Source organism: Chiloscyllium plagiosum, unplaced genomic scaffold (genome assembly GCF_037043375.1).
Source record: "Chiloscyllium plagiosum isolate Xiang-an unplaced genomic scaffold, Cpla_swu_hap1 HiC_scaffold_30, whole genome shotgun sequence".
Taxonomy (NCBI): Eukaryota; Metazoa; Chordata; class Chondrichthyes; order Orectolobiformes; family Hemiscylliidae; genus Chiloscyllium; species Chiloscyllium plagiosum.
This window is the reverse complement of record NW_028270168.1, coordinates 52,136,171-52,150,381: the sequence shown is the minus strand read 5'-3', so window position 1 is coordinate 52,150,381 and position 14,211 is coordinate 52,136,171. Positions and strand designations below refer to the sequence as shown.

The 14,211-nt window shown below is 43.8% G+C and overlaps 1 protein-coding gene across 1 annotated transcript in view; it reads left to right on the top strand.

Annotated features, from left to right (window-relative positions):
- Positions 1-14,211, top strand: part of col9a2 (procollagen, type IX, alpha 2) — a 196,595-nt gene that overhangs the window by 159,053 nt on the left and 23,331 nt on the right. Inside the window, exons 26-30 of the mRNA XM_087976944.1 lie at positions 650-694; positions 1,563-1,595; positions 1,763-1,909; positions 8,290-8,344; positions 12,097-12,285. Coding sequence (XP_087833070.1) covers positions 650-694; positions 1,563-1,595; positions 1,763-1,909; positions 8,290-8,344; positions 12,097-12,285 — 469 coding nt within the window. The remainder of the gene's footprint in view (positions 1-649; positions 695-1,562; positions 1,596-1,762; positions 1,910-8,289; positions 8,345-12,096; positions 12,286-14,211) is intronic.

The following is a 14,211-nucleotide window of genomic DNA, read 5'->3' as shown; positions in this document are numbered from 1 at the left end:
ATTGTAATCAATGCCAGTACATTACCTCCAATTCCCATGTGCTTCAATGTGTCTAATCAGCCCTCTTGGAGGGGATTTCATCAAAATCCTTCTGAAAATCCAAGTATACTACACCTATCAGCTTCCCTTTTATCAATTTTATTTGTAACATTTTTACAAAACTCCAACAAGTTTGTTAAACACGGATTATCATTCATAAATCCATGCTGACTATACCCAATCAGATCTTTATCAATCAAGTTTCTATTTATGTCATCCTTTAAAATAGATTCTAACATTTTCCCTACTTCGAATGTAAGGCCAACAAGTCTGTAGTGCCTTAATTTTTTTGCCCCCTTTTTAAATAGTGGGGTGACATTTGCTACTTTCCAATCCACAGTCAGTATTTTGTTACTCAGTGTCGTGGTGAAATGGCACAGGATATTCCTTGCATTAAATAAATATAAGTTGTTGCTGTTTTCTGTATGTGGCGCTTGGTGGGTGTGGGAGTTTTTGTGGGTGTGCATGCGCGTATGTGTGTAGTGGAGGGGAGGTGGTGTGTCGGGGTGAGAGAGGGAAGCTGTGATCTTTTTGGCCATTGCCCATTTGCTGAGAATGAGTCAATGTGATTTGTTCCAATGAATATGATTGTTGACATTGCTGATTGCAGGGCGACCCAGGGGTAGAGGGACTGGATGGTGAGAATGGTGAAAAGGTAAGATCCAAGAAGTTCTTATACTTAGATTCAAGATCAAGAGTCAAGGTTGACAGCAGAGTTGGATCTCTGACCCTTTGTTTAATTGCTTCTAGTTCTGAAATGCTGTTAGTCCATTAAACCCACAATTCCTGGTAACCAGACTACAGTGATGGTGAAACCAGTCTTTCACTCTGGCTGGTGCCTACTTGTAAATTAATTAGAAAATGTTGCTAAGGATGTCTCAAATGTCCCGTTGTCCCTCAGCTTATGAATGAGGGGAGGGGCCAGGGTCAAGTCCAGAAACTTTGCTTTGGATTTACTTTTTTAAATTTTATTTTATGTGCCAGGCCAGGCCTCTGTCAGTAGTCCTGTAAACTCAAACTTTCATGTAATGGAAGACACCATATATGGTTTGAAAGGAGTTGTTTCTTACTGTGAATTAGTCACATGATAATTGAGACAGAGCAGGCTAACAGGAGCCCAGCTCCAGTGTGCTACTTGGGGTGAAGCAGAAAGCCCACTGTCGAGGCCCAGGTCCGAGATCCTGGATCAGCAACAAGATCAGACCCTGGACCAAGGGCCAGAGGTTTTAAGGGGCCGACATTAGCAGAGAGAAAACTTAAAGGAGAAATTTAAGAAAAATTTCTCCTTAAATGCTTTGCTCAGCTGAATCACAGGACAGGTCTCTGGACATTGACCCAGTTGTTAGTGGTCTCATGAAAATGCTTCTTACAGAGAGAAAAGTTGGGATGGATTAGTTAAATCTGGTAACAGAGACTGAGCCCAGGAGAGCTCCAGTTTGGTGAACTGTTTGATTGATTTGTTTGGTGCTGGTGTGACATTGAGTTGTCTGAATTGAGCTAACATTCCTCCTCTTTCCTCACAGGGAGACTCAGGGGAGCCTGGAGTGAAGGGAGAGGTCAGTCTGATTACAATCCAAAACCTTGGGTCCTCTTCTGTTTCATACAATGTTAACATTTACCCTGAAGGGTGGGGAAAGGGGTGTGGGCTGCATCGGGTTCAGTGTGATGGGTTGAGCTGGGTTTATTAGTCATTGGAGCCTGATCTTGTTTTGTTTCCCTGCAGCAAGGTGTTATGGGGGAGCCAGGGTACAGGGGCCCAGTTGGTAACCCAGGAGAGCCAGGGGCAGAAGGTCGAGTAGGATTGCCAGGCCCTCGAGGTCCCAATGGAGAGCGTGGTGTTACCGGATCGACTGGCCGACAGGGGATCGCTGTAAGTATCTCTGCAGTGTAACATGATTCAGGGGGTCTCCTCGCTAGTGGCTTCCTCAAAGGAGAGTGGAGTTCAGTGGACAGACATACATCCCCATAACACAAATCTCTTGACATTGTCATCTCACTGTGTTGCTGATGTCAAACTGTAGGGGGAGGTAGTAATTAACTTTATCTGGAGATGGTTGGAATGGGTGGGCATTTAGTAGATGAATGTCGATCTTAGAACGTTACTTTTCAGCTCCATTCGCAAATCTCTCTGATCTTTTTATTTCACTCCCTATTTCTTTCACCACTGTAAATGCACTTCTCTCCTGACAGTTCTCCCTCTCTGAACATAGGAACATCATACACTCACTGATTTTTCTCCTGTCTGGAGTGCTCCTTACAAGAATTCACATTTTGATTTGTTTTGCTCCAGTGAATCTCACTTTGAGTGGTTCCCCAGAGACAGGTAACAAAACTGACACCCAGTTTCCAGCAACAGCATCCTAAGCTTTATCATTTATGTCTGCAGTGTCCTGAGAGTGTTTGACAGAGGAAGCTTTGCTCTGTATCGTGTGAAATACATGTTTAACTAGTTTATTGGAGTTATTTGAAGGTTTAACCTGTGTGTAAATAAAGACTAACAAGTGAATGCATTATACTTAGAATTCCAAAAGGAATTTGAGAAGGTGCCACATCAAAGCGTATTGCAGAGAAAAATCTCGTGGTGTAGGGGATAACACACTGGCTAACTGGAAGCAGACTATAGGAAAAAATGGGTCATTTTCATGCTGGTAGATTGTCATGAGCGGTGTGTCGGGACCTCGACTGTTTCTAATTTATATAAATGATTTGGACTGAAGGTATGATAGCTAAATTTGCTGGTGATACAAAGGTAGGAAAATGAATTGTGAAGAGCACCTAGGAATCTCAAAAGGAGATGAATAGTGACTGGGCAAAGATCTGCCAAATGGAGTATCATGTGGAAAAGTGTGGAATTGTCCATTTTGGCAAAAAGAATAAAAAAGTAACATATTATCTAAATGGTGAGAGGTTGAAGAGCCCTAAATGCAGAGGGATCTGTGTCCGAGTGCATGAATCACAGAAGGTTAGTGTGCAGATACAGGAATAATCGGGAAAGCTAATAAAATGTCATGGTTTATTATGAGCAGAATTGAATGCAAGAGTAGGAAGGTTATGCTTCAGTTATACAGCGCGTTGGTGGGACCACATCTGCAGTACTGTGTACAGTATTGGTCACTATGCTTATGGAAAGATGGTGCTGCCTCGGAAGCAGTTCAGAGAAGGTTCGCTAGACTAGTACCTGGAATGTAAGGATTGCCTTATGAGGAACAGGTGGGCAGGATCGGCCTGTATCCTCTGGAGTTTAGAACAGTCCGGAGTGACTGAATTGAAACTTATTTGCACAGGCTGGAGTCGAGCCCCTCCCATCCTGAAAAGGACAGTGGTGGTGCTGGACTAGGACACTCCAATTGAAGCTTGTCCGCTCCTCCTGTTCTTCTTTTCCCTCTCATTTTCTTACTTTCAGTGATTTTCATTTCTTCTCCTTTTCTTCGTTCTCTTCAACTCCTGGCCTCTGGCAGTGAATCCTGGCCTCCTCCGGTGCTGCGGTCTCCCCTAGCGGCCTCCTGACCTGGGACAGCATCCTCCTAACATCGCATGGCAATCTCCTGGTTCAGTGGCCTCCTGCAGCAGCCTCCTGGCTTGGCATGGTGAACTCTGATAGTGGCCTCTTACCGTAGGGGTCTCCACTTGCAGAGCCAGGGCCCAGTATGGGCTGGAAGCATGGTGCCAGCATGGTCTGCTGTATTGAACGTTTATTCCTGTAGTGCTGGACATTTTATTTTCTGTACTGTCTAAATCTTTCAACTAAAGAAACTGTACCTCGGTACTTCTGTATCTAAGTTGGCACTGTAACTGACAGTGTATAAAGTTTTCACTAAACTCATTGAGTATATGTGACATTAAAGGCTATTCTATTCTATTCATAAGATCCTGAGGGGTCTTGACTGGGGAGACGCAGAAAGGATATTACCCCTGTGGGAGAATCTACAACTCGGGATCATGTTTAAAAGTAGTGGGTGGTACATTTAAAACAGAGATGAGGAAACAATTTTTTTCTCAGTGGGTTGAGAATCTTTGGAATTCCCTTTCTGAAAAAGGCAGTACTTACAGAATCTTTAAATACTTTAAAGGCAGAGGTAGGTAGATTCTTGATTACCAAGGGGGTGAAAGGTTATCAGGAATATGCAGGAATGTAGAGTTATGGTTAAAATCCTATTGAATGGCAGAGCAGACCCGAAGGGCCAAGGTGCTTGCTGTTAGTTGTTGTTCATATGTACAGAGGGACAGTATTGCAAGGAAACCGAATGTGAAGGCTTAAAACATCACTCACTACTGGACATCATTTAAGAGAAGCTAGAACTGCAATGATACGGCAACAATAAAGAGTTAAAAAGACTGGTAGGCAAAGAAATTGTTGTAATATTGCTGTCTGCATCCTGCTGATAGTGTCTGAGAAAGCTTAGAGTAACAGAACTTAACATTGATAAATGCAAAAATACAAGCTTAAAGTGCTGAGTGTCACTGTTAGTGGTGTGGGGCAGAAAGGCCTCAATTTGGTAAAGCTTCCCTGCACTCCCTCTACAGCAAGAACATCCTTCCCCAGAGAAGGAGAACATTTAACGGAAGTTAGAACTGCAACAATAAAGACAAGCACAGACAATGAGAAATAAATTGTCAAACCGAATGTCACTTTGAGGAGAAGCAACATGCAGTTTTAAAACAGTGGAAACACTGGTGATCTCTCAAACATGCATTGTTCAAAAAAGTAGAGCAAGATCACAATTAAGAAAATTGCTTTCAGTGAGATATCTCTGTTAGAATAGTTAAACATTTCAAAGAGACATTACTGTTTTGTGATTCAATGATTCAACTTTAACAGAGCTTATTTGCATCCGCTAAATGTATTATGTTAGAGTTTACAGATGACACAAAGCTGGGAAAAAGGGTGAGCTGTAAGGGGGATGCAGAGATATTGCAATGTGAGTTTTGGACAGGCTGAGTGAGTGGACAAATGTATTGCAGATGCAGTATAATGATTATTAGACAGATTATTAGTCTTATACTTTCATTCTGTCAATTGGGGCGGCAAGGTGGCACAGTGGTTAGCACTGCTGCCTCACAGCACCAGAGACCCAGGTTCCTTTCCCACCTCAGGCAACTGACTGTGTGGAGTTTGCATATTCTCCCCGTGTCTGCGTGGGTTTCCTCCGCGTGCTCCGGTTTCCTCCCACAGTCCAAAAATGTGCAGGTTAGGTGAATTGGCCATGCTAAATTGCCCGTAGTGTTAGGTGAAGGGGTAAATGTAGGGGAATGGGTCTGGGTGGGTTGCTCTTCAGAGGGTTGGTGTGGACTTGTTGGGCTGAAGGGCCTGTTTCCACACTGTAAGTAATCTAATCTAATCTAATGTCAGTAGATGGGAGGTAGCAAAAATGGAATTCAGATTAGTATTTGAATGGCTGTAAATTGAGAGAGGAGAACGTTCAGCGAGACCTGGGTATCCTTGTGCAATAATCACTGAAAGTAACTGTGCAGATACAGCAGACAGCAAAGAAAGCAATCTGTATGTTGCCAAGTGAGAGGATTAAAGTACAGGAACAAGGATGTCTTGCTCCAATTATGCAGGGCCTTGGTGAGGTCACGTCTGGAGTATTGCATGTCATTTTGGTCCCCTTATTTGAGGAAGGATGTTCTTGCTATAGAAGGAAACAACAAAAATTTAACAAATTGATTCCTGGGATGGGCGGACTGACGTATGAGTAGAGTTTGAGTCGGTTAGGACTGTATTAACTGGAGTTTAGAAGGACAAGGGAGTTCTTCATAGAAACTTACAAAATTCTAACAGAACTGGACAGGTTAAATGCAGGAAGAATATTCCTGATGGTGGGGGAGTCCAGAATCAATGTCATGGTTTAAGGATAAAGGGTAAACCTTTTGGACTCATGTGAGGAGAAGTTTCTTCATCCGGCGAGTGCTGATCCTGTGGAATTCATTATCACAGAAAGTGTTTGAGGTCAAAACATTGTGTTTTCAAGAAAATGATAGGTATCAGTCTTGTGGCTAAAGGGCTGTGGAGAGAGAGCGGGATTAGGTGACTGAGTTGGATGATCAGTCTTGATGATATTGAATGATGGATTAGGCTCAAGTTGTCAAATGACCTACTCCTGTTCCTATCTCCTATGTTCCTACGGACAAATGGTCAGTTTTAAGCTGGATACAGGAAAGAGTGTCAGTGTCCTGGGAGATCAGGAACCATGGCTGAAGAAACAGAAGTTGTCACTTAACAAAGATTAATCTGCATGATCTAAGAAGAACAGCTTCTAATATTAAAGGTCTGCTCCAAATAGTGCTGTATCACTAAACAGTGCGTGAAAGATGCAATTGTGTGTGTGTGATTCAGGGTCATACCCCTCACTTCTGAACCTGCTGCACATCTTGACCTTGACGTCCTTGTGGTAGTTCATATACAGTCACGTTAATAACTGGCTCAGAAACAGACTGTTGTTGACAAACAAGTCACTGAGAAGTTTTTATTGGGTTTTCTAGACTCATTCAAACAGAAAGAAGAATCTTGGAAAATTTCACAGGAGAGTTACTTCTTATTGCCAACAGGAAAGAAGTCATAGACTTTACAGGACTGGTGGAAATGTTCTAACCTCTGGTAATCAGTGTTAGTGACAAAGATAGTGTTGAGCAAGCAACAATCTTCCTGCGTGACAACTCAGAAAAGTCTGGTTCAGCAGTCAGACAACCAAAGAAGGCTTCAGGTGCTGAAGATGTTAATGTCAATGTTACATTGAGTTCCATCTAGTCTGATGATGTGGGTGCAGATGGTTGAGATCAACTCGAGTATCCAAGGGGGGGGGGGGGCGGGGGCACGGTGGCTCAGTGGTTAGCACTGCTGTCTCACAGCACCAGGGACCCGGGTTTGATTCCACCCTCGGATCTGTGTGGAGTTTGCATGTTCTTCCTATGTCTGTGCAGGTTTCCTTCAGGTGCTCTGGTTTCCTCACACAGTCCAAAGATATGCAGGCTAGGTGGATTAGCCATTGGAAATACAGGGTTAAGGTGATAAGATAGGGGTATGGGTCTATATGAGATGCTCTTCAAAGGGTCGGTGTGGACTTGATGGGCTGAATTGCCTGTTTCCAAATTATAGGGGTCCTATGAGGAGCAAATGCATTCTACACAGCACCTCAGAGTCTTAAAAACTATGACTATCTTGTTAATGTAAACTATACTTCTTGCTAACAGCAATAAATCACCCTGTTATCTCAGACTAGTGACTCTGGTCTGGTCTCCCCTCCACCATTCATAATTAGACCAGCTTGAGAGTCAGCATAGAGAAAGACAGGCGACTGACAGTGAACCCTCCTTACCAAAATACTGCAGCATCACGCCCAGTCTACTCCTGATACCACCACTCTCCTGCTGAACTCACACCCACTGACAACCCGATTACTTCGCCAAACATGACCCAACTCCCCCTCGCCAAAGCACCAGACTCCACCCTCAAGCCAATCACTCTGTTGTTACCCAACTAACCCCCAACCCCAACAGAATGCCAACAACCCCCTGAACACCAGCTACACCCTGAACCCCAACAACCCCCGAACCCTAACAAAATACTAACTCCAGCAAAACAGCAGCTACCCCCGAACCCCAGCAAAACACCATTTACCCCTGTTTCCTAACCTGGCTGCATTGCTAGCCACCTAACAACACCAGCCCAACCTGATGTGATTACCTCCCTGGCTCACTCCTGTACCCACCCATTTACCCCTCCATTTGACTCACTCACTCCCTTATATACTTAGACCTCTGAGTACAGACCTGAATATGGCAACTTTTTCACCCACCTGTACTGCAGTTGCTGGGGTTGCAGCACTGACCATTTGTGGGATTGGAACGTCCAGCAGGAGTGGGCAGTTTGGGAATATCTGCCCGGGCAGAGGGCACAAATCCAATATTCTGTGTGATCCATGTAGATGCACTGCCGCTGTTGGCCATAGGTGAAGAGCTTGTTGATGATCCAGTGTGCCAGCAGTGCCACTAGCAGACCAAGTGAGGTACTGCAAGCCTCGCTGACATGGATCAATCTAGCAAGGTGCAAACGAGTTCCTTCCAAATTCTGAAGCCCTTTAGAAGGTGCTTCTAATTATATATTAGAGAAAGATAGAGGAACATGCTCTTCTTTTCTGCAATAAAGAATTTAAAGGGCTGTGTATGAGCCCTGACAATGGTCAAGATCCCACTCTGCTCAGTCCAGGAATTTGAGGCTCTCAACTTATCTATTTCTCATTCTTTCCACAGGGACGTGATGCAGGAGATCAGCATATTGTTGAAGTTGTCTTGAAAATGATGCAAGGTCAGTGCTAAAAGAGACTTCATTTATAAAAACATTTTACAAAAAGGCACTGGGTTTTACTGGGCAGTCTCAAATATTAATGTGTGTGTCAGAATATCGGTTTATGAGTGTGTCTCTGTCAGAGTTGGTTTGTGTTTCACTATCAGACTGTGTGAGTGTGTCATTGTCAGACTGTGTGCATCACTGACACAATGTGTGATTGTGTGTTTTCACTGTCAGTGTGTGTGTGTTTTCATTGTCAAAGTTATGTTTTCGCTGTCACTGTATGTGTGATCATCCATGTCAGTGTGTGTCATTGTCAGTGAGTGTTTGTGTCTCTGTCCGTGTATGTGCGTGCACTATGTTGATGGGTGTGTTAGTCAGAAAATGGTGTCACTGTCAATGAATGTTGTCACTGCCAGAGTTGCTGTGCTATGTAATGTCAGAATGTGAGCGTGCTTATCACTGTCAGTGCATGTGTGAGGCAATCTGTGTACATGTGTCCTCATCAGAATGTGTGTTGTCGTTGTCAGACTGTCTGTGTGTCATTGTCAGAGTGTCTGTGTCCATATCAGTCCATGTCATTGTTAGTGTGGTGTCCATGTCTATGCATGTCATTATTAGTGTGTGTGTGTATATGTGTGTGCCACTTTCAGAGTGGGTGTGTGTGTGTGTGTCACTGTCATTGTCAGTGATTGTTTAGTCACTGTCAGAGACTGTTGCATCACTATCAGAATGTGCGTGTGTCTATGTCCATGTATGTCATTGTATGTATGTCAAGTCAGTGTGTCTGTCTGTCACTGTCATTCTAACTCTCTCGTCTTTAACTCTCCATTTGTCCTATTTCTGCAGCTACTGATTTGATCATCCACACTCTCACTTTCATCTTGCAGCCTAAGTTCTTGATGAAGCTATTCCTTGCACACCCTTTAATCTCATGAACACAGACCTGAAAGGATTTAGCTAATCACCATCAAATCTGCTTGTAATTCTTCAAGCACGATCAGCTCTTCATCTGGTCCGCTAAAACCAGCCCTGAATTGTACAGGTAACCCCAAGCTGTCGGGTCTGCTAAAACTAGCCCTGAATTGTACAGGCTGTCAGGTCTGCCAAAACCAGCCCTGAATTATACAGGTAACCCCAGGCTGTCTGGTCTGCTAAAACCAGCCCTGAATTGTACTGGTAACCCCAGGCTGTCTGGTCTGCTAAAACCAGCCCTGAATTGTACAGGTAACCCCAGGATCTTGCTGTATGCTTCCAGCTGTCTGTTTAAACCCTGTTCTCATGTCCCATCCATTTCCACCTCCACCAGTAAGTGCAGCCTTGGTCACCTAAGATGGAACCATCCAATCAGGTAGCTTTTCTGCGTCCCTTCCTTCTATTTGATGAAACTTCTGTAAAGGTGCCCTGAGCTCACATTGTGTCCTCTCCAAGTGCACCATGTCCATGAGACCCACCTCCTGCTTTCTCAATCCTGTTCCCACTAAACTCTCCTCCTAGTCCCCCATGTAGCTGATGTTGTTGATACATCTTCAGCTGATATTTCACTTTTCTCCAGAAAACAATCCACATCCTCTCCATCCTGACAAACATTTGTCCCATTTCAACCTCCCTTCCTTCACCAAAGTCTGTCAAATCCATTCCCATCTATTGTTGAAGCCCAGGGTTGAATCTCTTCAATCAGATTTCCACTCCTGCCACAGTATTGAAGCAGCTGTTCTCAAGGTCACACCCCAGTGTCTCTGGCTCTGGCTGACATTCTTTCCCAGAATATCGTTCTTGACCTGCCTTTGACATTGGTAGCCACACCATCCTCCTCCAGCCTGTCTCCAGTGTCTGAGGGAGACCTGTTCTCACCTATTGCTGTCGTAGTTAGAGAATCACTGGCAAAGATTTCTATTGCTGTTCCTATTCCTTTGCTCTAGATCGTCATAGAATCATAGAATAGAATCCCTACAGTATGGAAACAGGTCATTTGACCAACAAGTTCACACTGACCTTCCAAAGAGGAACCCACCCAGACCCATTTCCCTACATTATTACTCTACATTTACCCCTAACTAATGCATCCCTGAACACAAGGATAATTTAGCATGTTCACTTCACCTAACCTGCACACCTTTGGACTGTGGGAGGAAACCGATGCAGACATGGGGAGAATGTGGAAACTCTACACAGAGTTGCCTGAGGCTGGAATTGAACCCAGGTCCCTTGCGCTGTGAGGCAGTGATGCTAACCACTCAGCCACCATGCCACCCATCAATAGATGTTCCCCTAGGATTGGTCCTTGTCCCATCCTTTCTTTTCTGTCTACACCTGTATCTGAAGGCACAATGTTAGATTTCCCATTTACACTGACCACACCCTGCTCTACCTCACCACCACCTCTCCTCACTGCTGTCCTGATTCTTTATGGTCACATTGTTTATCCAGCCTCCTGTATTTGTTCCTGGTTCGGAAATGGTGTATTGATGGCAATACATCATGTGACACTGTAGCCTAAGACTTACACCAGCTGCTGGTTTAGCAATATTTTTGATTTTAAAATACTGAACCTTGTTTTCTAATCTATCCATGACCTTGCCACCCCTTCCTCTCTCTCTGCTCCCCCCCCCACCCTTCCATCTCTCTAATCCCCTCCTGTCTCACAGCCCAAAAAATATCTCCACATCTCTAATTCTGGCCTCTTGTGCATTTCCAGTTATAACTATTCCTCTATTGGTGGCCCCACCTGCAGTTGCCTTCAGCCAAGATCTGGGCCTCCCTCCTTAACCCCATCTACCACTCCACCTCACTTTCCTCCTTTGAAGCACTTCTTTGGGTTATCAGACCTAACACTTCCTTATACAGCCAAGTGGCTTACTTTGTTCTACACTGCTCCTGTGAAGCACTGTGCGATGGTCCATTGTATTAAAGGTGCTACATAAATGTAAATTGTTATTATACTTTGCAAAAACCTCAACTTTATTCCCTTGCACCTTAACTTTTACACTTACTCCTCAATCATCCTCAACACCTCGCCTTCTTCCCAGAGCACCTTCCCATATTAACACCCTTTTACTTCCTCATACCTCACTTTCAAGATCCCAAACATACCTACCAGTTGAAATGGCAATTCTCTTGTAGAAATTTCAACTCATTGTTTTGTGTCTGTACAGTGCAGAGTGCTCTACCCTGGGGAAATGAAATGCACAATGGGTGACTGTTTTCTAGCCCCTCCCTGCCCTGTGCGCATGCCCCCAGTATGACACTGAGCTTCTAGCCACCCATAATTTGAATTCTCTGTTTCACTTCCACTCTGATTTGTCTGCGCTCGGACCACGGCACCTCTCCATTAACTCTTTTCTTTAGCTCAGGGAACAATAAGTCCTTTTGCAATTAGGAACTTCACAGTCTTCTGGACTCAACTTTGAGCTCAGCAATTTCAGCTTGACACACGCCAATCCTCAGTGTGAGGATCCCACTCAGTCTGTATGTCACAGAATATTAGTGCATGATGTATTGTTGTCCTGAATACCTGACAATTTTCCTTTTTGCAAGTGTCTTTTTTTTAAAAGTACTTTTATTGAAAATCTTTACAAAATTATAAAATTACAAAAATATGAAAATATAACAACAACAATAAACAATAAACCAGCTACTATACTACTCTATAAAAGAACTCTTGCAAGTGTCTTTATCTGATTGTGTGACCAGAATTACAGAACGCTGATCACTGTATCTGTGGTGTCTGAACAGTTCATACTGAATCACATTTTTTGGATGTGTTACAGAACAATTAGCCGCAGTCGCAGTCAGTGCCAAACGAGCAGTACTGGGAGGAGCAGGGATGACTGGGCCCCCTGGACCGCCTGGAAAGCCAGGCTCTTCTGGTGAACAAGGGGATCATGGGATTCCTGGGCCTCGCGGCTTACCTGGTCTGCCAGGTGTTCAAGGCCAGATCGGAAATACCGGGCCCAAAGGTAAGAGGTAAAGCAATCTCTGTCTGGTGGATGAATATGAACGCCCTGCACACACATAATAAATAATAATCTGCATCTTATTGATTAATGTTCCAATATTTGCTGTCCTGTATGTGCAGGGTGTCAAGTCAGGATTCATGCCAGTCAGTGAGACAGAAACCTTTCCTTGTGGAAAGGGTTTATTAACAACTCAGTCTCATTCTTTTTTTATATATTCAGGGATGTTTTCACAAACACTGGCCAATTCTTATCCACTGCCAAATCACCCAGGTTACTTTCCTCCTTTATCTAAGGGCAAGGGCAGAATGTTCAGATTGTCAAGGGATATCGAGAGTTAGATAAAGAAAAAGAAGCATATAGAACATGGAACAATACAGCACAGAACAGGCCCAACGGCCCATGATGTTGCGCCGATCTGTGAACTATTCTCAGCTCGTCCCCCTACACTATCCCATCATCATCATCCATGTGCTTATCCAAGGATTGTTTGAATCTCCCTAATGTGGCTGAGTTAACTACATTAGCAGGTAGGGCATTCCATGCCCTTACCACTCTCTGTGTAAAGAACCTGCCTCTGACATCTGTCTTAAATCTATCACCCCTCAATTTGTAGTTGTGCCCCCTCATACAAGCTGACGTCATCATCCTAGGACAAAAACTCTCACTGTCTATCCTATCTAATTCACTGATCATCCTGTATGTCTCTATCAAATCCCCTCTTAACCTTCTTTTTCCAATGAGAACAGACGCAAGTCTCTCAGCCTTTCCTCATAAGACCTTCCCTCCAGACCAGGCAACATCCTGGTAAATCTCCTCTGCACCTTTTCCAATGCTTCCACGTCCTTCCCGAAATATGGAGACCAGAACTGTACACAATATTCCAAGTGTGGCCGCACTAGCATTTTGTATAGTTGCAGCATGATATTGCGGCTCCGGAACTCAATTCCTCTACCAATGAAACCTAACACACCATATGTCTTCTGTACATGTCAGATACCACACATTAGAAACAGGGGAGTTCCTTCAGAAGAATAGAGAGTGTAAGAGATTGCTTATAATGGAAATTAGGAGGGCAAAGAGAGGCTATGAAATATCTTTGACAGATCTTTGGGATCAAGAAAAACCCCAAAACTTTCTGTAAGTATATTAAGGGAAAGAGTGGGATCTATTAGAGACCAACGAAGTAGCCTGTGCATGGAACCGGGGATAAGATCTTTAATGAATACTTAACATCTGTATTCACAGAGGAGAAAGATATTGTAGCTGGAGATTTTATTCGAGATGGTGAGGTTCTAGACCATGCTAAGGTACATAAATTCCCAGGGCCTGATGAGATGTATCCCAGGCTACTATAGGAGTCAAGGGAGGAGATTGCTGGGGCCTGGGAGAGATATTTAATACTTTTTGGCCACCGGTGAAATGCCAGATGACAAGAGGATACTAACATGGTTTCTTTGTTCATGAAGGGCAGTAGGTAATTACAGGCCAGTTAGCCTGATGTCACTGGCAGAGAAATTATTGGAAAAAATTCTGGAAGACAGGATTAATCAACTCTTGGAAAGACAGGGTTTGATCAGAAATAGTCAGCACAGATTTGTCAGAGAAAGATCCTGTCTGATTAACTTAATTGAGTTTTTGAAAGGGTGACTCAATATATTGATGAGGATATGGTTTACATGGACTTCAGTAAGGTTTTTGACAAGCTCTCACATGGAAGCCTGGTCCAAAATGTAAGAGCCCAAGGAGTTGCAGGTAATTTGGCAAACTGGATCCAAAAGAGCCTTGCACATAGGAGGGAGAGGGTGACAATGGAGGGCTGTTTTTGTAGTTGAAAGCCTTTGAACAGCAGTGTACCACAGGAGTCACTGCTGGACGTCTTGTTCTTTGTCATGTACATTAACAACTTGGATGTGAATAATAGAAGGT